General features: G+C 44.3%; 2 protein-coding genes across 5 annotated transcripts in view; one reads left to right on the plus strand and one right to left on the minus strand.

Annotated features, from left to right (window-relative positions):
* ASCC1 (activating signal cointegrator 1 complex subunit 1) overlaps positions 1 to 11134 on the minus strand; it is an 87863-nt gene extending 76729 nt beyond the window's left edge. For all 3 annotated transcript variants that reach the window (XM_080937580.1, XM_080937578.1, XM_080937579.1), the window contains exons 1-5: positions 11060 to 11134; positions 9181 to 9322; positions 7480 to 7579; positions 2870 to 2967; positions 1726 to 1904 (exon numbers count right to left, since the gene is read on the minus strand). In XM_080937580.1, coding sequence (XP_080793706.1) covers positions 1726 to 1904; positions 2870 to 2967; positions 7480 to 7579; positions 9181 to 9289 — 486 coding nt within the window. In that variant the 5' untranslated portion in view covers positions 9290 to 9322; positions 11060 to 11134. The remainder of the gene's footprint in view (positions 1 to 1725; positions 1905 to 2869; positions 2968 to 7479; positions 7580 to 9180; positions 9323 to 11059) is intronic.
* ANAPC16 (anaphase promoting complex subunit 16) lies at positions 10864 to 23550 on the plus strand. Of its 2 annotated transcripts, XM_080937581.1 has the most exons (5): positions 10877 to 11002; positions 11501 to 11554; positions 15753 to 15919; positions 20967 to 21041; positions 22419 to 23550. In XM_080937581.1, the coding sequence occupies exons 2-5, from the start codon at positions 11523 to 11525 to the stop codon at positions 22532 to 22534; spliced, it is 390 nt and encodes a 129-aa protein (XP_080793707.1). In that variant the 5' UTR covers positions 10877 to 11002; positions 11501 to 11522; the 3' UTR covers positions 22535 to 23550. The 2 variants fall into 2 exon arrangements, with proteins under 2 accessions (XP_080793708.1, XP_080793707.1); XM_080937582.1 differs by lacking the exon at positions 11501 to 11554 and having other exon boundaries at positions 10864 to 11002; positions 22419 to 23547.
* The last annotated feature ends 1655 nt before the right edge of the window (positions 23551 to 25205 follow it).

A 25205-nucleotide genomic window follows, 5' to 3' on the forward strand; every position in this document is an offset into this window, starting at 1 on the left:
ATGGGAGTGGGCAAAGGGAAAGTGGAGGAGAGGGGCTGTGGGAAGAGAAAGGACGGGAACCTGCTGTTGGGATGTAAGAAGGAGGGAGAAAGAGAATGTGTGTCTGTGTGTCTGTGTGTGTCTGTGTGTGTGTACGGAAGGGATGGAGGTGGGGGAAAAGGAAAAAAAAAAAACATGGTATTTGAAATCTGTTACTTCGCTTTAGTCATGACTGTTGTGACTCCAAAGAACAGCAGAAACATTGAGGTTTTTGCTCCACAACAATATCCATGATAGAATACTGTTCAAAACAAAGCAGAATATAAATCAAACATATGCCAACTTGGTCTGATTATTCGTTTTTTTTTTTTTTTTTTTGTACAGGGCCTCACTAAGTAGCTCAGGCTAGCCTCAAACACAAGTTCCTCCTCCTTTTGACCTCCTGAGGGCTGGGGTTCCAGCATGCACTTCCTGTGTGGTAGGAAGAAAACTACAGGTCTTCTAGTGCTTCATGCCATGACTCCTTTTGTTTTCTAGCTTTGTTTTGTTTGGAAGTCTATTTATCCCAGGCTAATCTTGAACCCTAGATTCTCTTGTCTTACCCAGGAATGCTTGGATTATAGGTGTGTGCTACCATGCCGAGCTAAACTTTATCTGTTATTATCCTAGTAACAAGAATTTCACTGCTAGATGATCGCTATAAAGGTTGACTTATTCTACTGTTTATGTGTATGTACACTGCATGCATCCCCGGTGCCCACGGAAGCCGGAAGAGAACACTGCACCCCCTGGAACTGGAGTTACAGACAGTTCTGAACCACCTTGTGTGTGCTGGGAACTGATTCCGAGTCCTCTGGGAGAACATAAGTGCTCTTAACAGTGAGCCATCTCTCCGGCCCTACAAGTCTACACACAAATTTACCTGTACCAAGTGAGCCACAATACCTGAAGAGAGAAGATCAGCAGATCATGGTACTTCTTCTCTCCTGTCACCCAAAAAACATGGTGTGGAATACTATAGGAATGGCCTTCTATGGCAGGCAAGGTGGTACACATCTGTAATCCCAGTTCTTGGGAGATGGTGGCAGGAGGAGCCAGAGTTCAAAGTCAACCTCAGCTACATAACACTCCAGCCCCAGGAGATTCACTGTTCTTTTCTGGCCTCCCCAGACCACGCAACAACGGAACACGGACATAAACATGTAGGCAACACTCACATACACATAAACTAAGAAGAAAATAACGGAAACTTAAAAGAATAGGGGTAGGTCTGGGAAGACGGTTCTGTAGGTAAAGCGCTCACTGAACAAGCAAGAGGCTGAGTTCAGAGTCCCAGCACCTTCGAGAAAGCCAGGCATCTCGGCAGACATCTGTCTGTATCTTCAGCATGGGTAAGCAGGGGAGACGGGGGAGGGAGGACAGAGACAGGAGGATCCCAGGGGCTAAGAGGCCAGCCAGCACTGCAACTGTCAAGTTCTACATTCAACAAGGGACCATATCTCAAAATAGAAAATGAAGACCAAGAAGAAAAGAAGACACCTAACATCAACCCTGGCTTCCGCATGGGCAGGGGGAGCCCACACACATTTACACCATGGATGAGCATGCACACACATAAGTAAAGTTTTAAAAAGTAGTGCTTTGTGTCTTAGATAAAAACACATAGGCCAATATTCCTGTTTGAATTATGAACCACTTCTTACTTTAAAAAAAAAAAATTATTCTTTGATTTTGTTATCTACTTACCTTGGAGCACTTCTTCAGCACCTCCTCCTGGAACTTCAAAAACCGTTCCTGCACTTCAACCTCATTGAGGAAGAAGGAAAGGAAGTGAGTGAAAGGCTGCCTCCTCCTGAACGTGTCCAGGAGGACGTCGATCCGAGTCCGCGCTGAAACGACGCCATTTCGATGCTGACCGGTGATCACTGCGGGCAAAGACAAAAGGCAGTGACAGGTAAAGAACCCACAGCACACAGGTAGAGACACTGCTGTACTCCCACCTCTAGGGATCTGAGAGGGCTCCGAATGAACGGGGTATGAGTCTAACCAGGGAGCCCCTAATGGAAGAGTCCAGTGAGTTTCTAACGAGTGCAGTGGGAACAGGGAATTTGAAAATAAAGTACTTGGGGCTGGGGAGGAGGCCTGGCCAAGAATGCAATGGCAGCACACACTAAGACCTGAGTTTGGATCCCCAGAACCCACATAAAGACCGGGTGTGAAGAGCACATGGAGACAGGGGACCGGCCAGCCAGTCTAACCAAATCAGCAAATTCCGGGTTCAGTGAGTGAGAAAAATAAATAAATAAATAAACAAACAAATAAGATGGAAAACAAATGAGAAAGAAAGACACTTGAGATCAATGTCTGGAGCGTGCGCGCACGCGCGCGTGCACACACACACACACACACACACACACACAAATGTGTGTGGTAGCACAGGTCTGCAATTCCTGTACTTGGGAAATGGAGACAAAAGGATCAGGAGTTGGAAGCTAGCCTTGGTTACATTTAAACCTTGGTTACATTACAAACTTCAGGCCAACCTGGGCTATGTGATACTCTGGGGTGGGGGTTGGGGAGTGAGTAGTGAGACAGCTCAGTGAATAAAGGCTCTTACTATCATTGAGTCTGACAACCTGAGTTCAATCCCCAGAACCCAAACACTGGAAGGAGAGAAGCAATGCCTGTAGCTTGTCCTCTGAGCTCCACATGCCACGGCACTGTGCCCCCACACACAGACATATGCACACACACACACACACACACACACACACACACACTAAATAAATGTAACTCAAAACAATTTAAAGGTTAATGCTTCTGCACAGCTGTAAAAAAATGACTAAATAAAGAGAAATAAGGGTAAACGTAAATGGTGTCCAAGTCTCACCGATTTCTCCATCACGTCCGGGTTTAGGGATGTTAATAGATGTTTTAGTCTCCACTTCTATTTTCTTCTTGGTATCCCCCCTCTTTCCAACTATGTGCCTATAATATAGAGAGAAAAAGAAATGCTTAAGTTCCATATGGCCAGAAACATACCCTAATAGAAAACACTTCAGGCAAGGTTAAATGTTGGTAGAGAAAAACCATGCCATTAGGATTTATGGAACATGCTGTCCTCATACACAGCCAACAGGACGCCATTGCTGAGTCACTACATAAACAGAAGCTCCTCACCCGGCACCTGCCTACTCCTCAAGTCAGACTCAAAATCTAGTTCTGCGGGCAACAAGAAAAATCAGATATAGTCTCAAACAGTGCTTTTAGCTACCAATGGGTCTACAGTTTGAAGCAGAACTTTGTCCAACAAATTCACTATGAGTTTACCTCAGCAAAACTAGCCTTGAATGTCTAAATAAGGCTGTTTTAGTCACTGTTCTATTGCTGTGACCAAGGCAACGTATAAAAGAAAACATTTAACTGGGGTCTTGCTCCAAGTCTTAGAGGATGAGTCCATGACCATGGTGGAACATGGCAGGAGGCAGGCACACACAGCACTGTCCACAGTAGCTGAGAGTCCACACCTTATCTACAACTCTAAGGCAGAGTGAGTGAGACACGGCCTGGTGTGGACTTCTCAAACCTCAAAGCCCACCCCAGTGACACACCTCCAACGGAACTGGGAACCGAACATTCAAACACATGAGCCCTTGGGGACCATTCTCACCCGGACCACCACAGAGGGTAAAGAGCTCAAGAAAGGGGATGAGAAATCATCATTCAGACAGCTTATAAAGTGCAAAAAGAGCCATGCTTGGGGAGATCTGGAATCAGCACTTAGGAGGCTGAGGCAGGAGATCGGTAGTTCACAACTAGTCTGGAAAACACACACACACACACACACACACACAGAGAGAGAGAGAGAGAGAGAGAGAGAGACAGACAGACAGACAGACAGACAGAAAGACAGAGACAAAGAAACTTGTATCAAAAACTAAAACCAAAAAGGGGGAACAGAAGCAAACATGTGACCCTCAAGTTTAGCACAGTACATTTAGTGTTTTGTTTGGGAGATTTCGCCACAGATATATATATATATATATATATATATATATTATTATGTTATTATATAATTTTATTACTGTGGGTGTTAGTGTATGGACATCTGCTGACTCACAGCTACCAGAGTGGTCCCCCTACAGTAAGGACAAATCAATCACAACCCCACCCTCCCCTCCCTGCTCTCACCCATCTCAGCCACTTCCCACTGACCCGGCCCTCCCCTCCCTGCTCTCACCCATCTCAGCCACTTCCCACTGACCCCACCCTCCCCTCCCTGCTCTCACCCATCTCAGCCACTTCCCACTGACCCCGCCCTCCCCTCCCTGCTCTCACCCATCTCAGCCACTTCCCACTGACCCCGCCCTCCCCTTTCTGCTCTCACCCATCTCAGCCACTTCCCACTGACCCCGCCCTCCCCTCCCTGCTCTCACCCATCTCAGCCACTTCCCACTGACCCTGCCCTCCCCTCCCTGCTCTCACCCATCTCAGCCACTTCCCACTGACTTGTTCATACTCCCTGCCTGGGCCTGGAGTATAAATAATACCGACACTCAAGGCCGTCTTCTGGAACCTACGGAATTAAAAGTGCTAACATGGGCAACACAACTGGATCCCAGGAGAGAAGTTTTAGAGTCTACAAAGCACAGAGACCATCACAGGGTGATAAAGTTAATGGAAAGAACTCCCTGTCATCAACATTATTTCAACGTCTACGATTTCAATTACACACCCAATACCACAGCTGACTGTGTTAAAATTATTCTCTTAGGGAAGTTTTTGGGAATTGAACCTGAGGCCTCACATATACATGTACTGCTTGAGCTAGCTCCTAGCCTTAGTCAACTGTCTTTACAGAGAATAACAAAGCCTAGTCATTTCCACTAAGGTCTACCACAGAAGGTCATTTTGTTTCCAATAGTGAAACGTTTGGCTCGGGATGCACCTCAGTGATAGAGCTCTTATCTAGCAATGTACAAAAAGGCCCTAGGTTTCACTGCAAACACTGTAAAACCTTGACCTAAATCAGCCCCGGAAATGAAGTGGGAACTCCCCCAGCAGGCATGTGGTGCACGCCTGGAGCCTGAAGTAGACAAATGACAAGTTCCAGCCCAGCCCAGGCAGTACGGAGACCCTATTAGGGGGATGAAGAAAAGGGTAGGGATTGGGGGAGTCTTCTTAGTAAATGTTATGTAGTAACATTTACTCTTCCCTGAGAACATTCTGAAGTACCTGTTGTGAATGAAATTCTATCTGATCATAGCCGAATGGGACACCAAAGCTAACCCTGACAGCTCCTTGTGTTCCGGATGAACATATGGTTGATAGATTTGATGTTGGCCCTACATAACATTTACTAAGAAGACTCCCCCAACCCCTACCCTTTTCTTTATCCCCTTAATAGCTCTGTATTGACTGGGCTGGGCTGGAACTTGTTGTTTGCCTGTTCAAGACAAAAAGAGTAATAAAAGCTAAAGATGGGGAAAAAAAGGAAAGAAAGAGAAGGAGGGAAGAGAAGGGGAGGGAAGGGAAGAGAAGGGGAGGGAAGGGAAGAGAAGGGGAGGGAAAGGAAGGGGAGGGGAGGGCAAAACAGAATCAGCCAAGGCATGCTATCAATCTTGGCCATTGCTTTAGTGAACTGCAATTCCATCTCCAGTGGAAAAGTTTTAAAATGTTCTCTTAGTGTCTGTGTGTGTACCTAAGTGTATTCATGTGTGTATGCACACATGGGCATACCCTCCCCAGCAGGATACATGGAGGTCAGAGAAAAGCTCTGTGCTATTGGTTCCTACCATTCACCTCTACAAAGGTTCCCTAGGGAACTCAGGTGCCAAGCTTTCACGGTAAGTGCCTGGACCTGCTGAGCCATCTCACCGGCCCTATAGATCCATTTTAAGCAGAAGTTGTCAAACAATCAGATTTCCCTTTTTAAAAAAAAAATCATTCCAAGCCGGGTGAGGTGATGCACATCTGGAATCTGAGTAAATGAAAGGCTGAGGCAAGAGGATCAAGAGCTCAAGAGTTCCACGTCACTCTAACTATAAAGCAAGGCCGCGTGTCAAAAATAAATAAATAAATAAGTGGGAGTTGGGGGATGGAGAGACGGCTCAGTGGTCAAAGCACTGACAGCTCTTTCAGAGGACCTGGGTTAGATTTCTAGTATCGCATGGTGACTAATAGCCATCTGTGACTCCAGTTCCGGGGAATACAGTGACTTCTTCCAGCCTGAACAGGCACTGCACACACACAGTGCACAGGCAAAACACCAGTGCACATAAAGACAAATCTCAAGCTCTTCTGGGGACAGTGCTTAGGGGCACTCAGGATAGTCCAGCGTCTGACAATACGGCTGTAGGCTTTCCTACAATACAGCCTCTAACTAAACTAGGCTGTCTCGAACCCCTGGCAACAGGATTGTTTACCTTTACACCAAGGGTTGGGAAAGCACCCAAATTCGAACGTGGCATGTGCCCAGGCAGCCTTCGAGGGGTTCATGCTGAGACCGGAAGCCCTTATGAGATTGTCTAAGACAAAGAAGCGCGGCAGCAGGGCCTATGGTGGTTCCATGTATGCCAAGTGCGTCCGTGACAGGATCAAGCTGGCTTTCCTTATTGAGGAGCAGGAAATAGTTGTAATAGGGACTGGAGAGATGGCTCAGTGGTTAAGAGCACTGGCTGCTCTTCCAGAGGTCCTAAGTTCAAATCCCAGCAACCACATGGTGGTTCACAATCATCTGTAATGGGATCTGATGCCCTCTTCTGGTGTGTCTGACAGCTACAGTGTACTTACATATGAAAGTGTTGAAGACACAAGCACAGAGTCAGAAAGCAAAATAAATATGCAACTTTTTAAGTAATAAAAATCAAGACTTGAAAACTAAAAACAAACAAAAAGTCTCAAAAAAATGTTTTTAAATCATTCTACTTTCAATGTGAGAACTAAGAAGAAAACAGAGATTCGGGGAGACTATAGAGGACTATTTTAAGAAATCCACAGAGGGGCTGATGAACTGGCTCAGCAAGTAAGAGCATTTGCTGCTCTTACACGGGACCCAGGTTCAGTTCCCATGGGCTACATGGGGGGGTGGTAGCTCACAGCTACCGGTTAACTCCAGTTCCAGAGGACTCAACAATGCCCTCTAGCCTCCTTGGGCACCAGACACCGGCAGTATACACACATGCATGGAAGCATTCACACATAGGAATTAAATAAACATATTTAAAAAGGGATCCATAGAAAAGAAGGGGTGGCGGTGAAGATAAATGATAGATGCAAAGGACATTTAAAAGTAAAAGTTAGCAGGATGTGGCAATGTACACAAAATGATTACATTCATCTGTAATCAGTCCTTTGACATTTCAGGACACAAAACGCTAAATGCTTATCATTAGTAATCAGGCATCCCCACAGTAAGTGTGAAAGACTGAAGAGCTGGCTTCCTGCTGAGTTTCCTGCTAGCTCTATCCCACAGAGCTGATGGAGAGTTTGCTCACTCACTTGTAGAGCAGGCTAGGGCAACTGACAGTGGCCCGGAATCCGTGAGGGGTCTGCTCCACCTCATAGGCACCGCAGGGTTCATCAGAGTATTCCATGGAATCTGCAAAGAAACCGGATCTCTGAATGCCCCCTGCTCAATGGAGAACAGCCCCCTCCTTAGCCAATAACCAATCTCAGGGTTTTAGAACGAGTGTAAAGAACAGTCTAGTGATTGCTTCAGTACCCCTAATCTGCTCATAGAAGAAATAAGGAATACAAAGAACATGACTGTTATTTTAAACCCTTCCATCTCAGAAGCTTGAAGAAGTAGGAGAAACACACCAATACTTAGCTGTTTTCTCTAGAAAGTTAGGAGGCTTGAGCAACATGTTTTACTACTATTCTGTTGAGATGAAGTTCACACCACATGAACTCACCCTTTTAAAGTCTAGAAGTCAGTAATTTTTGGTATTGGGGCACAAAATTACTTCAATGAATTATTAATAAATAAGAATGGTACTAGGAGATCTTTTTTCATAAAAGCTCAACGTAGAGGAAAGAGAGGCCAGGCATAGTGGCAAATGCCTGGAAAAGTTCTTGCATTTGGTAGGGAGGGAGGGAGGGAGAGAGAAAGATGGGGAAAGAGGAAAGAGGGAAGTGAAGAAAGTGAAAGAGAAAAGGAGGGAGGGAGAAACAAAGAATGGAAAACTCAAAAGCTCCAAGTTCAAGGCTGACAGTGGACAGTAAAAATGATCTCATGGTACATCTAGGCGAGCCCCAAGGTTCAAGGTTCAGTGGAAACCCTTAGGAACCGAAAAAAAAAAAAAAAAAAAACAAAGAACCTGAAAGGCCCTGTTTATGTACTAGATCTAACCTCACAGTCACTGACCTGAAAATAGTTATAATCCAATTCAACTATTCAGTTGTTTTATATTTTTAAACAAAATTACCGTATGTTAAAATAAAGTTAGCTGTGTCTTTAGAACTATCAAGGCATGACTACAAAGAAGAAAGAAAAACTAACAAAATAACAACAGTTAATGTTATCTGACACTAAACTAAATCCTTCACAGGTTTATTTTAATAATTCACATTCTTACCCAGGAATTGTGGTACACTCCTTTAAGCCCAGTACTGGGGAAGCAGAGACAGGCGGATCTCTATCAGCTCAAGGACAGCCTGGTCTACAGAGTGAGTTCCAGGACAGCCAGGGAGGGTTACATAACAGTGAGACTCTGACTCAAAAGAAAAAAATAGTAATAATAATAATTCATATTCTTTTACAATTTCACAGGTAAAGGAGCTGAATTTTGCCACAGAATATTAGGAATTAACAGTAATAATTAACAAGTCCTCCACATAGGGGCTTGCAGTTAAGAGCCCTCATGGTCTTGCAGGTGACCTGAGTTCAAATCCCAGGGACTACACTGAGTGGCTCACAATCTGTGAGTCCAGCTCCAAGAGATCCAGTACTCCTTTAGGCTTCTTTGGGTACCCGTGATCACAAGTATACACAACTCACAAGTCCTTAAAAATAATAATGAAAAAGTTACTCCACGTGGCACTAAAGCCTCTGTACAGGACGAAATATATCATGACCCACAAAACACAACCTGGAACAAGATCTCATTGGAGATCAGCTTTGCTAGAACCATTGACCAGCAACAAAGCAAAGAATCGTCCCTGCAGTACAAAGAACAGTTTCCTTCTTGTCAGACCTACTTTGATAGAAATCCTCATCTTCTTCATGTTGGTACTGCTTTTCCTGTATGGGATTCTTTCTATAATTCCGTCCATCGAACGTTACAAGCTGTGGGCGTAAAACATCCATGACGCTTTCTCGAAATGACGTTCCAGTACAGCCCTGGAAAAAAGTACCCTTTTGTTTACTTATTATTAGAAAGTCAAAACTTAGGTCACTAGGACGGCTCAACAGGTAAAGGAACTTGCTCCCAAGGGCGATGACCCACTTGGTAGAAGAAGAAAATTGACTCCTGCAGATTGTCCTCTGAACTACACAGGCAGGCAGGTAGCATGTGCAGAGACAAAATACATAAATAAAAAATATATATAATAAAATTTTATGTTAAAAGAAACTCCATTATATAGGCAAGTAGTATAGACTAAAGAAATAAATAATAAAAATTTAAATTTAAAAAATTTCACTATGTAGGCTGGTAGCACACACAGAGACTAAATAAACAAATAAAACTTTAAATAAAAACTCCATTAGGTAGGCCTCAAAGGACACAACTGGACAGCAGTTCACAACACACCCTAAGCAAAAACAGTGTTGCTTTCCATTGGCCCGCCACTGCAAGTTCTTGTATAGGTGTCTGATTAACCTATAGGGGTTAATGAGTCTTGATAGCCACCTAAGCATGAGCAGAATGGTTCATTCACCCTACCCACTATGATATTATATCGTATTATCCAGTACGATAATGCCTTGAGCAATCATCCATGCAATACCCATGGAAGAGAGTTAAGCCGTTTTAAAGGTGCTAGAAATAAGTATCTCCCAATCAGATTTATTTCCCTATCAAAGTACAACTAAAATATGACTTACTAACATAGTTCTCAGACCAACACAGTACTGAGAAGGAACAGTTTCCAGAGGCCACTGACTCCAGAACACAACAAACTGCTTCACTACTGAGAAAAGTGACGCTTGTAGTCACTGCTTAGATCAATAATTAGGATGTAAATCAATAATTAGGATGTAAAGGCTCCTTATAAACTAACCCATGTTCCCATCCCAGATGGCTACGTCTTCAAGTTCATGTACTTAAAAAGTTCCAAAGAAAGCATAACAATCTCTTCTAAATAAATGCTTGGCTCAACCGTCAGTCACGTTGCCAATCCATAGCCATGTGGAACCAAGAAGAGGTTTATGTTTTGAGAACCCAACGTTATAAAGAAATGCGATATCGTTTTATGCCATGCCACCGTGGTGTGCTACTCCTTTAGCATCCCTTCCCCACTTCAAAAAACAAGTTCTGTAGAAAAGTAGCCTTTCCAAAGTGAGCACTAAGCCTCTGTGATAACATACTCATCGACCTTTCCTGCGCAGCTCCAGGCACAGAGACTGCGCAGAAGGACGAAAGAGGACAAGCCCTCAGTCATTAAAGTTTGAAGAGGGCAAGGTATATACGTCTTTGTGCAAATTTCATGGGAGAAGCTTAAGTCCTAAGTCATAAAAGCAAACACTGAACACCCTATGCTAGAGAGAGGGACCAGAAAACACAAAGACAGCAAGATCACCAGAACGGGGGAAAGGGGCGGGGACGGGGGCGGGGAGAGGGCGGAGGCAGAGACAGCGACCCGGAAGTGCTCTCGGAAAGTTCACTCGGGCCCAACCTGGTCACGCCCACTCCACGCATGCGCACCAGCACCGCTCTACAGCCACTTTCCCCACCACCGCCATAAAACTCCCCACAGCTCCGGCGTGCACGCGCACGCTGCTGTCTACGTCGTAGCGAACGAGGCCGCACAGCTTCGTCCAGGGGGCGGGGCTGTCAGTCAAAGTGCATAAGCTGCTGAGGTAAGTGGCCAAGGCTTCCAGAACCTTCGGTGGGGAACTGACCCACTATGATCCTACCTGCCAGGACTAACTGAGAGGGTGGAAAGAAACCCTGGAGGTTCTCCTGCGCCAGGCGTATGCAAAGGCAATTCCCTCCGACTGAGCATGCGTGGGGCGGGTTGGCGCCTGCGCTGTGCGGGCGGCCGCGAGCTTCCTTTTCCTCCCGGAATTGTTGGGTGGGAAGTGTACCTTGGGTGGAGTTAGAGTGGCCAGGATTAGCGTGCTGACTCCTCCCCTCTCCAGAGAGGTTCATTCTACCCAGAGAGAGGGACAGCTATCTTGTGAACAGTGATCCGTCTGTTTAGGTGGAACACCTAAGGCTTTGTTAGAAGAACCCAACAGTTGTCATAATTAGCTACCTCACTGGATCCGAATCAACTTAGCATCTGGTTTGTTCTGAGCTTAATTTTTAAGAAGGATCTCTCTCTCTTTTTTTTTTTTATTTTGCTTTGTTTTAAGACAATAAGCGGAAAGTTAATTTATGAGTGCGAGCTCGTCCCTGTCGTACACAAAGTAAGTATTTAACCACGCCAGCAATATTGTGTCCCACAAATTTCATTACTTTTCCTATGAGCGTTTCCCATGCTTGTCAACAGCCACAGCTTTCCTGATAGAGCCAAGTACCAGATACTCAATCATCAGCATTTAACAAAATTTCACTGAGTGCCTCTTTATGGGGCTGGTAGTCTCCTGGCAGACTTAGATACTCCACACAGAGTCATGACTGGAACTGTCCCCTTCAGTCTCTACTGAGCTGGCAGCTCTTGTCCTATTATTTATAAATTGTCCAACCAGGAGACACTGTGACAAGGGTTTTATACAATGCCTCAAGGGTACAAAGGTAGTTTGTTTTCTACTTTCCAACATCGAGGGATCCTTTTTACTGCCTCACACTTGCTAAGCAAATGCTCTAACCACCCAACTGTAACCACTAGGCCAAAGGTCACAGGTTAGATTTTTTTTTTTTACACATGTGTGTGTGCCCATGCATGTGGAGGCTTAAAGCTGATGTCTGCTGTCTTCTTCCATAGCTTTTCATAGCTTCCCTGAACCCAGAATATTTCCATTCCCGATGATCTAGCTAACAATCTTGCCATGGGGAATCCCTTATCTTTTACCTCCCAATTGCTGGGATCACAAGCAGCTACCACACCTGTGAGGCTTATAAGTGACTTCAAGGGATCCCCAGTGCAAGCATCCACTGAGCCATCTCTCCAACCCCATTGCAAGATCCTTAATAAGATCATAAGGTGAATGTGCTGACTGAGGTGTAGCCTAGTGCTAGAATGTGTGAAGTGCCTTAACAGATAACATTGCCTGCCTCCTGAGCAGACCCTTCCCTTCCAGGAGTTTTACAGAAGTGTGAAAAACCAGATTCTGCATAGGGAATACAGGGTGTGCTAGTGCATACCTGTAATTCCAACACTCAGTAGGCCAAGCCAAGCAGAATCTGGGATTGAAGGCCAGCCTGGGCTGATTTGTTTGTCTAGGCTGTATTTATTGATTCCTCGAAACTCCTCTGAAAGGCAGGCACTGCAATGTTATTGATTTCATCTTTACAGGTGAGACATCTAAGAACTGATTTGTCCAGTCTCACAGCAGATAGCAAAGCCAGGTTACAGACCTAGGCAGGCAGTTTTTTTACACTCAGTTCTTGTTTAAAGATTACCTTAAGTGTATGTGTGTGTGTGTTGACCAAGGAGGACAGAAACGAGCAGCAGATCCCTCATAGCTGGAGTTGTAGGTGACCAAACAGTGAGTGCTGAGAACCTGCCTCCAGTCTTCTTCAAGAACAGCAAGCACCCTTAACCTCTGTGCCAACTCTTCAGCCTCCATAGTCAGTCCTTAACCACTGTGCTAGCTCACCCTCATGCTCAGTAGCACATCAACAAGCCATTGCTTTAAAGCTTAGATGACCTTTAGGAAGGAAGTGGGGTTCCTGTGGACTACGTAAGCGTTCTGTGAACATACCTAAATGAGCAGCTACTTAGAATTACAGAAATCAGTCAGTCCCCAAGCTCAGCATTTACAGTCTAGGGGTTGTTGTTCTGTTTACCCTTTAATGATAGCATTCAAAACTAGAAACTGAGGCGTAGCTCTGAGCGGGGGCATGCGCTTAACAGGGCCCTGGCTTTCATCTCTAGCACCAGAAAGAAACCCAGATAAACCGTAAGCAAATCATTAGAACCAGACATCCTACAGGTAGGTGTGTCTGCGTCTCTGCAGAAAACGGTTTATTTAAAGTTACCCTTGTTCAGATTCTGATTCCTCAGTGTTTTTCCGCTTCAATTGTTTTGTATATGGAGCTATAGTTCTGAGAATTGGGAAGAAAGTAAGATGAAAGGGAATTCCTTTGATGAGTCTGAGCTCAGAATAGTCACTGTGGCTAGCCTTTGAAGCTGACTGGCAGTCGCCTGGGTGCTCTATGAGCAGTTGATCTCAAAATACTAAATCTAAAGCAGTAGCAACTAAATAGAACATCATCAGGGTAGAAGTCGAAAAGATCAGAGTTTGAGGTCTTAGTTGAGAAAAATAAACAGTTCTCAGTGGGTCCTGCTCTGAACTGAGAGGAAGTAAAACCAGAGCTGCTCTCCAGGGAGCGGCTGAGTGGTCTGTATGCTTCCCTTGAATCCCACCAGGGATGAGTTAGAGACTTGGACCCCATCATCAATACTTAAGTCCCTTTTAAGGAACAATTAAATGTTTACTGGGCTATATTTTGAACTATTGTTGGCACACAAAAAAACATTCCACATGCAGAGTTGCTTTCCCCAATGGATACAAGAACAATTCTGAAAGCAACCTAAGGGCAAAATCAAGAGTGTCATCCATGAGTGGGGCGTGCTGGCCACGCCTTTCATACCATTGCTCTCTGTGAGTTTGAGGCCAGCCTGAACATAGAAAGTTCCCAGACAGCTAGAGCTACACAGTAAGACCCTGTTTCCAAAAAAAAAAAAAAAAAAAAGGAGATCATAAATGAGTCTGCATTTATTTATGACAGGCTGCTAGTATTTTTTCTGTTTAGAAAAAAAGGTGTTTCAACTTTTCAGCTCAGCATTGGAAACTAAAACTAGAGCATAAAATGTTTGAAGCTTGTGCTCCACCCCAGCCTTCAACTTTTTCTAGCAATTATGTCTGAACTAAGGAGAAATGAGTAAAAACTGCTCAGCACAATCCTCCTTGACCATGATAGAGAGGAGATGTAGTTCTATGCTTTTTTTGTTTTTTTGCATTTTTTGTTTTGTTTTGTTTTTTGAGGGACCTTATGAATTCCAGACTGGCCTTGAACTTGCAATAACCAAAGTGACCTTGAGCTTCAGATTCTCTGCCTCCCAGGTGCAAGAATCTTCTGTACTACTAGTAATGCCTTGTTTAGATGATGCTAGGAACTAAGCCCAGGGCTTCCTGCATACTAGGCAATACTACTAACTAAACAATGTCCCCAGCCCTGGAAAATTCATTTTAAAGATTGTTTTACAGCCAGACACGTTGGCACATGTCCACAGTCCCAGCACTTGGGAAGGTGACACAGTGGGGTTGCCGTGAGTATCATTCAAGCCAGGCCAGGATATACAGTAAGTTCCAGGCCAGCAAATTAAGACCTTCTCTATAAATAAATAGTCATTTTTTTTTAATGCTGAAATCTGTGTAATATAAAAATTAGCCATTGTCTATTATTACTGGATCAGGCTCTTGGCTATGTTTTCCAGACTACAAAACCCCTTGTCTCAGCCTCCTGTGTAGCTAGAATGTCCCAGTGCACACCACTGCTCCTGTGTAAAGTCATTTGTTCAGTTAAATACTAGAATTCTTACCCAGTGAGAACGCACTAGCCACATGGTTTTATTGAAATCTTATTTAGTATTTTTAAATGGACATCAGTAGCTCTGAGTCTTCCTTCATAGGCTTCTGAGGCTGTGTTACTGTTCTGAAGTTTTGTGAGATGTGTTCAGCACTGGGATCTGGATTTTCAGTTGGGATGCAGAGTTAAGCCCACAGATGCTCATTTCATGAAGGACCATTGTTTCTGAGATCACGTCCTGAATTATTTTTGTTCCAGTTTTGGGGCGCCACCAAGTGTTAGATTTAGGTATGACGTTTAGATGAGAAGGTTAATGAGTTCTTAATGAATGCCAATATGAATTTCCTAACCGATTTCCTTGGGAACAGAACACAGTGTTATTCTGGACTCCTACTTGGAAAACCTGATAAGTGAACTTGGTGGTGTGGTTTGGTGAGGAATGTACCCAAGACAAACTGTCCTGTGGAGTAGTATTACTTTATCCTTGGTCCCATTTCAATACCAACCTTCCTAACTCCTAAATTATCCACACATAATCCCAAGTGGCATAATTTGTTAATGGGAGAAAATAGAACTCTCTAAGTAGGCAAGGTTTCTTTTGGTTTTGGTTTTGATTTTGTTTTTTTCAAGACAGGGTTTCTCTGTGTGCCCTCAGCTGTCCCAGAACTTGCTCGTTGACCAAGCTGGCCTCGAATTCACACATATCAGCCTACTTCTGCCTCCTGAGTGCTAGGATTAAAGGTGTGCAGCACCAAACCCAGTTTCAAGCTATTCTTAAACATGTTTTTACTTCAAGACCTAAGTGATAGTATAAAACAGGAAATCAGCCCTACTGGGCCAGAATAAAGTGTTGTCCATCTGACTTTATAAACTTGCCAATTGCTGTTTTGTTTTATTTTTTCCCTCTAGTGAAGAGAGACTTCTACTGGAGGGAATGGCCGCCTCCTCATCCTCATCTTCAGCTGGTGGGGTCAGTGGAAGTTCTGTCACCGGATCTGGTTTCAGTGTGTCCGACCTTGCCCCACCACGGAAAGCTCTGTTCACCTACCCAAAAGGAGCTGGAGAGATGTTAGAAGGTGATCTCATGTTGTGTTTGCTGAGTAATTGGCTTTAGACCTTCAGTGCATGTAAAATGTAAAGGAGCTAGGGCTGGACTTCTTCAAGCCAAAGCCCTTGAGTAACCTGACTGGGGTTGCCACTTGCACTGGGCCCTCTTGATCTCCTGCTCCAGGTTGCCTTGTAACACCTGATGTATTTTCTTTTTAGTGAGTATCTAAGATAGATTAATCCCACCAGAGAGGCCTGAAGGGGAAATAAAAGTTACTGTATTTACCTCTGTGAAGGTGACTCATGGACCATGGCCAGACACGGCTGTGTGACTGCATGGGTTTTATAGCACTGGAGACAGATTTGCAGCCACTGTCTTATCACACAGACTGGCTGGCCAGAAGTAGGTCACGGGCAGCAGCCATGAAATGGCACTTGTGACTGGACTGTATTGGATCCATGTTAGGTTAGACTGGTAATTCACTGTAGAAGCATAAGACTCACATGAGACACTTAACTTAAAATGAACATGTCTTGCCAGACAGATGTATCTCTGAATTCTAGGCCAGCCTCGTCTTCATGGTGAGTTCCAGACCAACGAGGGCTGTACAATGAGACCCTCTTTGTTTTTTAAAAAAGAAAAGAAAGAAAGAAAAGAAAAAAAATAAATGCATATGTCTGGGTCTGCTCTACAGATCATGGATGAGCCTAAGACAGAAAACTTTTTTGACCAGTGTCCAGGGTTCTCGAAATTTAAAAATGCTGACAAAAAACCCATTGAGGATTCAAAATTCACTGGAATCAAACATTTTTGTATTGAATTATATAATGGCCTTTTTTGCTTTAAATCTTGCATATTTATGCATATATATTTTAAGTTAGTTAGGTGATATCTCTGAGAAAGGTACAAACTATATTTAGGGACTGGCTTTTTAGGGCCATCATTACACATTTATATCAGGTACTTAAAAAAAGTTTCAGGTTAAACTATGCCAAATCCAAAGCAGTGTTGGGGATTGGACGCAGTGGGCTCAGGCATGGTAGGCCAGCACTCTTTGACTGGGCTGCATGCCTAACAAACCCTAGACCGTAAGACTGTGGGCTGGTTTGCTTCTGCTTGGTAGTGAAACCGCAGGTGACCTGTGGTGTGGAAGGCGGTGTGTCAGGCATGCATACTTTCCCTGTTGTCTTTTTGTTGTCTCTGTGTTGATATTCAAGTTGGTATCACTAAGTCTGACGGGAAGTAGAGGCTTTGTGTCTGTATTTGGCACAAAAAGTAGATTACAACTGTAGCTCTCTGTAGCAAAGATGTAGTTAAGGAAGTTTGCCATAAAACAAATGACAAGCTAAAGGCATTTAAATTGCTTAGTGAGCTCTATAGAACAGAAGAGAATCAGTGCCTAACACGGCTTCAAGAAGAGAGCCGCTTGAGTTAGTTGGAAGCTTGTGTTCTAACAGGTTTGTATCTGGCCGTGCTCATTACCTCACTGAGGAATCAACTGGGTTCTCTTGTATGGTGGGTTTATCCCATGTAAATTCACGGTGCACAGTTGTGGTCTCTCCCAGTGATCTTAAAAGCTGCTTAAATGGAAGATAACTGACTTCGACAAATCAAGTATTTGACATACTATCAAATAATCAAGAATATAGAAAAGGGGCTGGCAGGCTGGAGAGATGACTCACTGGCCATTCTTCCAAAGGTTCTGAGTTCAAATCCCAGAAACCACATGGTGGCTCACAACCATCTGTAATGAGATCTGATGCCCTCTTCTGGTGTGTCTGACGACAGCTACAGTGTACTTATATATAATAAATAAATAAATCTTTAAAACAAAAAAAAAAAAAGAGGAAGAAAGAAAGAATGAAAGAAAAGGGGCTGGCAAGATGGCTCAACTGGTAAAAGGTACCTGCCACCAGGCTTGACCACCTAAGTTTAATCCCTGGATTTATTTGATGGTGGGAAAAGAGGACTGACTCCCAAAAGTTGTCCTCTGACCTTCTCATGAGGACCCATACATTAGTAAATAAATGTCATATTTAAGAAAAATGGAAAGAACACCTTTACTCCCACAGTATCTGCTGGGGTTTGGTTCTGCTTCAACCTCCCTTCCTACACCACCTCTGAATTCTACACCTGTGCCTCATCTCCAATACATACTGAAGTCAACAGGTGCTCAAGTCTTGAAAAGACATGGTATTTACATATAATGTGTGTATATCCTTCCATGAAGCACTCGTAAGTGTTTGCTGACAAGAATATGAGCTTTCGAGGTAGCTCTGTTGTGCATTAATATGCCTGTATCAAAGCCTTTTTCTTCTTTGTTGTTGCATCCTTTTGTTTTTGAATCTCGTGTAGTCCAGACTTGACCTTCTCCTCCTCCTTCTACCTCCCAAGTGCTGAGATTACAGTAATGTTGGGGACCAAACCCAATGTGCCAACTGAGCTACGACCCCCCCCTTTTTTTAAATATTGATGTAGTGAAAGAAGAAAATAGAAACAATCCATGCTGATGGAGTCAAGTAACCCCAGCACTCAGGAGGCTGAGTGGGAGAATTGTGAGTTCAATGATAGCCTGGGCTACCTAGAGACTTCCAGCCTGGGCAAAGGATGAGACTTTCCAAATGGTTGCCTTTGGAAGTAAGGAACAAAAGCATTTAAGAATCAAGATTGGGGCCTGGTTAAGAGCACTCACTGACTGCTCTTCCAGAGGTCCTGAGTTCAATACCCAGCAACCACATGGGATCCAATTTTCTCTTCTAGTATGCATGAAAATATCACTTGCATATATTAAATAAATAAATAAATAAATAAATAAATAAATAAATAAATAAATCCTTAAGAAAAGAGTCAAGGTTGGGTGTGGGCCATAATCCTAACAGGTTCAACTTGATGTTGCCTGGCCCTAAATCTAGGACATAAATCCAAACAGCCTGTGTTTAACCTTTTGGATGAGCTTCTTGATGCATCTGTCTGCTAAAAGCAGCATGCAATAAGCTTTAACAGTCTCCTGTCCTCTGCTAACATTGCTCTCACCCAGTTATTAGTGAGCAAATTAAAGGCTGCCTTCCAGCTCAGAAGTGGCAGTATTTTAGGGACCTCACAGGCCACTGATTTATATAAATCACCTGGGATTGTCTCATTTCATACTGTGAAGTAATTAATACCTTTTAAATGAAATTTCTTAGCGTTGAATTGGTGATAGAGTTTGGGCCATTTACTGAACTTTTCACCACACATAATCTTTGCTTGTCCTTTGAAAGGAAAGCTGATGCACTGGTGTGTTAATTATAAACAGGTTGCCTCAGGCTGACTCCTGGAGAAATCCCCGCCTTTAGATTGGTGGGTTGATGTGACACATGATATGATGTGGTTTCAGAAGCACTGGGCCTGTGATATACAGTGAATAAGTAAAACACAAAAAAATAAATAAAAAGAAACAGTAGGCTTTGTAGTCAATGCAAAGCTGCATGTGAACAGGAATGTGGTCCTGGGACTTAAGTGTGGGAAAGTCATACTTTTTGAAAGACTCTGTCTTTGCCTTGGAACTCATTACCAAGAAGCATAGGCCAGTGTGCTAACTTAAGTGCAGTATCCTAGTGGATAAGGGTAGGAGGCAGCACTTCCAGGAGCCTCCCCACAGGGCCCTTGATCCTTACAGCCCATAATTCCCACTTCCCGCAGTTCAGGACCACCACCGAGGAAGCCAAACTACTTCTGTATTTTGCTCTTTGCAAAGGAAATGGTCAATTGTAGGTGAGCTCTTTAAGAATGATACCAGTGTGTTGTTGTTTCCATGCAAGAGCACAATACACTGAATCTTTGGTGTCAAGGGTTCTCAGCAGCTCCTTCTCTTGTGGACTCTAGAGTTACCCACTGCTAGATCTCACCTCCAGCACCTCAAGAAAAAAGGATGAAAAGCCAAGGATGGGAAGACTTAAACTTAGAGACTACTCATTCTAAGAGTGATCAATATCTCTCTCTCTCTCTCTCTCTCTCTCTCTGTCTCTCTCTCTCTCTCTCTCTCTCTCTCTGTCTCTCTCTCTCTCTCTCTCTCTCTCTCTCTCTCTCTCTCTCTCTCCCCCTACCTATCTATCTAGCATTGATTTGAAGGTAGTAAGACAGGAAGTTTTTCTGGTTGTGTATTCACACCACTCAGATAGTCAGTATCTGGAATTTTCCCTTTGATCACTGGGCCTTGTGCAGAAAGGTTTGTATGAAGCTCAGCATGAGGCCAGAGAGTGTATCTCCCTGTCACTTAATCCCAGTGACACACCGGTCCATGACTGACATCTGGCAGTGTTAGTATGAACTCCTACCTTGAGAGGGAAAGCTGTGTCCTTTCTTCCATTTGTCTGGGAATTTTGGCAATAAAACACTTGCCCAGAGGCTGGGGGGTGGGTGCTGCCCTTTCCTACGTGAATTATATCTTTGGGGATGTGTTTTGAAGAATCAGCCTTGGCACTGATGCGTCACAACTGAGCTTGCCACTTTCGTTGGCAGTTGTTGGCACCAGCTCTGCACTAGGCTCTGAGCTTGCACCATTTACCTTATCAGGATCCAGACTGCAGTGCTCTGTTTGGTTGGAAGGTCAAGGTTACCCTTGGTGCTTACAGAATGAAGTTTCCCAGCAAGGTTTTCTGATGATCATGATGATGTAATTTGATAAATTAAAGGTCAACAGCTGTTTCTCCCTTGGCTGTTTTTTAGAATGGAAGTAATTGGAGTTCTGTCACAGTAAGTCACACAAGTACCATCTAGCTGGGTGTGCCAGCTGCCTTGTTTGCCTGCTGGGCAGAAGAGAACAGGCCAGGAGGCAGACAGTGGTAACTAGAGCATCAGGCTAAGGCTTCTTGTTTTTGTTTTTCTAACCATTATTTTTGAACTCTCAAACAAGTAGAGCTATTTTAATATTAGGTATAGAAGAGCTAGCTTTTATGGAGCAGTGTTCTAAAGGATCCCCTTTGTTCTCACCAGAGACACCTTAGACCTCAAATGTAGAAGCAGGGAATGAGTGGACAGCCTCTCTTGCTTTCCCCGAAGCCACTAGAACTAACGCCTGTGCCCTTTGCTTGTAGATGGCTCTGAGCGATTCCTCTGTGAGTCGGTGTTTAGCTATCAAGTGGCATCCACACTTAAACAGGTGAAGCACGGTAAGTACGGGAGCTGCTGTCCTGTGCAGTTACGGGAAATAAGGGCACAGACTGTGACAAAAGTCCTGCACCAGTTAAGTGGACCTTCTGAATTGAACATTCTAAGATCTTGTTGAGCTTGAAAATCCCCTTGGAGGTTTGAAGTTGAAACCCTGGGTTCACTTCTCTTGGGGAGCTGCCGCTGCCTGCTCCTCCTGAGACCGCTACTGCTCCCCTTCAGATGCCACCTTTCTTTTTACACTGCTAGGGTTCAAACAAGAAGCACGGCACATGCTACCATATGCTCCACCACTGGGCCTCATCTCCAGCCTGTCATTACTGTATTTTTCCCTTAATTTTTTTTTTTTCACTCTAAAACTTACCATGTAGCCCAGGCTGGCCTGGAACTCTGAGCACTCCTTCTGTCTCCATTTTCCAAGCGCCAGCAAGGCTTGAGCTCCCACAGCTTGCTATTTTATATTCTCTCTCCCTCCCCTCACACCCTTCTTCTCTGCCTCCCTCTCTCTCCCCTGTCTCTGTCTGCAGAGGGAAGTTTTCAGTACAGATTTGATCATAGAGATTAATAGAAAGAGAGACCCTTAGGAAAAGCAAATTATATACTCAAGTATAGGTGTGGGCTTCTCAAGAGATCATCTGTATTTTTAATAAATGTGTTTAAAATAATTTTTAAATAAAAAAACTTTCCAAGGCTGGAGAGATGGCTGAGCTCAATTCCCAGCAACTACATGGTGGCTCAACCATCTGTAATGGGATCTGATGCCCTCTTCTGGTGTGTCTGATGACAGCCACAGTGTACTCATATACATTAACAACGACAAAAACAAAAAAGAACTTTCCCGACTCAGAGAAAGAGAAGAACATGGAAACCCCCTCGTGAGGACCTGGGTTTCATTTCCAGCACCCACAAGGTGCACAGCTATCTGTGACTTGTTGCAGGGGACCTGACACCTTCTTCTAGCTTCCCTAGTCACATACACATAAGTAATAGACAAAGGATGAGGATGAGTGGGTTCAGGAGACAGTGCCAACCTCTGCCCACCATGTGCATGACACACATTCACATACATGTGTTCACTCACACATAAAGGACAGTGCGCATGTACAGCTCAGTGGTGGATCACTTGACCCTGGGTTTAGCCTCCACTAATGCAAGCAAAAGGGAGAATGGTTAGAAAAAAGGTTTGGGGTTTGTTTGTTTTGTTTTGTTTTTTTTGTTTTTTTCAAAAATTAGACTTCAGATGTAAAGTAAGGCCCTGTTACTAAATCACAAGTGGGAAAGTCTGCCTTGATATTAAGCCTAGACTAGTTGTCACGTTGGTAAGTTTGGCGGCAGTCTAATGGGAGGTTTCTGGTGTGTTCTGTCTCTTAACTCTACAGATCAGCAAGTCGCTCGGATGGAAAAACTGGCTGGCTTGGTGGAAGAGCTGGAGGCTGATGAGTGGCGGTTTAAACCCATCGAGCAGCTGCTGGGCTTCACACCCTCCTCGGGTTGATGTTGCCTGCATGACCACCCTTAGGCCACAGCCAGCCAGAGTCACAGCTGTACTGTGAGCTGCATGTCTGAATTCACATCCATAGTTGGGTCCTCTGTTCCTATTAACAGGCAACAAGTGCTCTCGGGAGATGTTGCTGAGATGTTTTCACATTCGTGTTCTTAAAAGTATTGGGCAGCACTTGGGAAGCAGAGGCAGGAGGAGGATTTTTGGGAGTTTGAGGCTAACCTGATCTACATAGAGTTCCAGGACAGCCAGGGCTATGTAGAGAGACCCTGTCTCAAAAATAAAAAGAAGTGTCGGGGATCAAATGGCGACAGTCCTTTCAGAGAACCAGGAGGGCTGGGATTTAGGAGACATTTATTCTCACAAGCCAAGTGGACACATGCCAGAATCAGCCAGCTGAGTGGTGTGCATCCTGTCATTCAGGGAGTATCTGGAAGCTTTCACCAGCCAAGCACAAGGTCAGCATCTGTCATTTCACGGTCACAGCCCAAACGTTTCTCTTCACACATGAACATGATTTCAGCTCAGGGTTCGTCCAGATGAGAATTTTAAAGTGTTCTTTCCCTCTATTTTTAGACATTTAATATTACAGATTATTTTCTCACCTCTTACTCCATGGCAAACGGTGCTACTCTACCCTATCTGTGCCCTCCAAAATTGCTTCTTGAATGTTGCAGCACTTGAAAATATAAAGTGACCTAAATCCTTTTAGACCAGAAGTCCTTAGTTCAGCTCACTGGGGGTATGAAAGCAATTCTGTAGCAAATAAATCCTTACAAGAGTTCCAGATTGGTGTGCTTATCCTTTCACAGCCTGGGGGATTTAGACAGAGGAGGTCAGGTTAGTTTTTCCTCAGCCTCTAAAGTCACCTCTCTTAAGTAAACGGTAGATTTGCTTTGCTGTGAGCTGTTTGCTTGTATAAAAGTTCTAACTTTCTGCTCCCTCAGTAGGTGTCACCGTGGGTTGTTTGTTGGTTCATTCGTTTGTTTGGACCCTTGTCACTCAGTGGCTAGACTGGCCTTACCCATAGCTGGCCTCCTGCCTCAGCCTACTAAGTGTGAGGATTACCTGCCTCTCTTCACTAGGTTTTTACACCATGATAGAGAAAAACCTGAACAACCAAGACCTTGTCATGGGGACCCCACACTGCACAATTAGAAGGATTATGTACTCTGTCACATACAGATTTGCCCTAGCCAGCATTTAGCTTTCTACTCATGGATTAATAACTTACAGCTGATCTGCTTAGTGTTGCTTAATTATAAATAAATTTAATCCTGGTAGCAATTGGCCTTAATCTCAGGAGTTCCGACTGTTGCACACAGTCCCTGACAGGGAGGAGTGGGCCTCACTGACTTGGGAGAGTCTAAGCTGTGACGTGCTGCTCAGGTCGCATGGCTCAGGCAGAGGCAGCCCTGTAAAGGGAGTGGGTGCAAACTGACCGGTGCTGGAGCCCACTGCTCTTGTCTGAAGGAAGCCAGAGTTTGAGACGTACCAGCCCACAGTCTCACCCTTCCATATTCTGCTCACCACTGAAAGCCCCATGCCCAGCTGCTTCCCTAGAGAAGGACTGTATACCCAGGCCAGTAAGCCCTTGGTCAGGTTTTCCCTGTGGGCGGAAGCTGCAAGACCCCTGGTTTCATGTGTGAAACTGCAGTGCAGCTCACCTCCCTTTGCTCTCTGGTACTTGGCTTACTACAGAGTATTTCCTCAATTAAGTTGAGCTTTTTTTTTTTAAATATGGAATGCGTCACAGATTTGTGTGTCATCCTTGCGCAGGGCCATGCTAATCTTCTCTGTACCGTTCCAGTTTTAGTATATGTGAAGCGAGCACTGAGCATTTCTTAATATGACCTTGAACATTAAAGAGAGGCCAGGCTTTGGTAGCACACACCTGTAATTCTAGCACTTGGGAGGTGAAAGTAGAAGGATTAGGATTTCATGGCCAGCCTGGGCTACATAAGACCTTAGAGAAAAGTTAGACCAAGTGGATAATGAAAGAGAGGATAGAGAGAGAGATTGAAAAGCCACAGGTTTCCTTGTGAATGTTTTGCATGAATCATTCAGCTGCGTCACAAGCTCTCCCAACATGGCCATGTCTACTTTAATGGTGTGCTCCAGCTCTGCACCTTTTATTGGCTGTTGTCTCTCACCCACAGTTCTGCCATGCTTTGGGCTAGGAAATGGACTGACTGACTCATCTCTCATCTGTACACGTACTATGTGCCAGTCACTATCAGGCCTTGATTAGCCCTTTCTATAACTTATAAGCTAAATAATAGCCCACACACACCATGGAAGAGGAATGAGGCCCAGAGCAGCTGCATAGCTAAGATCCAGCCTGCCAGCACCAAAAGCTCAGACACTGAAGCGTCATACTGTAATCCCCAGCCTTAAACCTTATACAATAAATGCTTCTGGGGCTGGGAAGATGGCGCAGTCAGTAAGGTGCCTCTCAAGCACAGGGGCCTGCATGTCATCTCCAGAACCCACATAAAGCCAGGCATGGCAGCATTCACCGGGAGCATGTGCTGGGGAGGTAGAGCTAGGAGTACTTACTGGCACCCGGTCTAATAATTGGTGAGCTCCAGCCGCTGAGAGACTGTTTCAGGAGATGAGATTCTCATTCCCGAGGGTGGTATAAATTTGCTCTCCAGCCTACACA

The sequence above is a fragment of the Micromys minutus genome, assembly GCF_963924665.1.
Source record: "Micromys minutus genome assembly, chromosome: 25".
Classification (NCBI taxonomy): Eukaryota; Metazoa; Chordata; class Mammalia; order Rodentia; family Muridae; genus Micromys; species Micromys minutus.

Excerpts from the sequence above, each read along its gene's own strand:
- ANAPC16 (XM_080937581.1), top strand. The coding sequence starts at position 11,523 with ATGAGTGCGAGCTCGTCCCTGTCGTACACAAA. Across the intron at positions 11,555-15,752 it reads TCGTCCCTGTCGTACACAAA|TGAAGAGAGACTTCTACTGG; the intron begins GTAAGTATTTAA and ends TTTTCCCTCTAG. Across the intron at positions 21,042-22,418 it reads ACTTAAACAGGTGAAGCACG|ATCAGCAAGTCGCTCGGATG; the intron begins GTAAGTACGGGA and ends TTAACTCTACAG.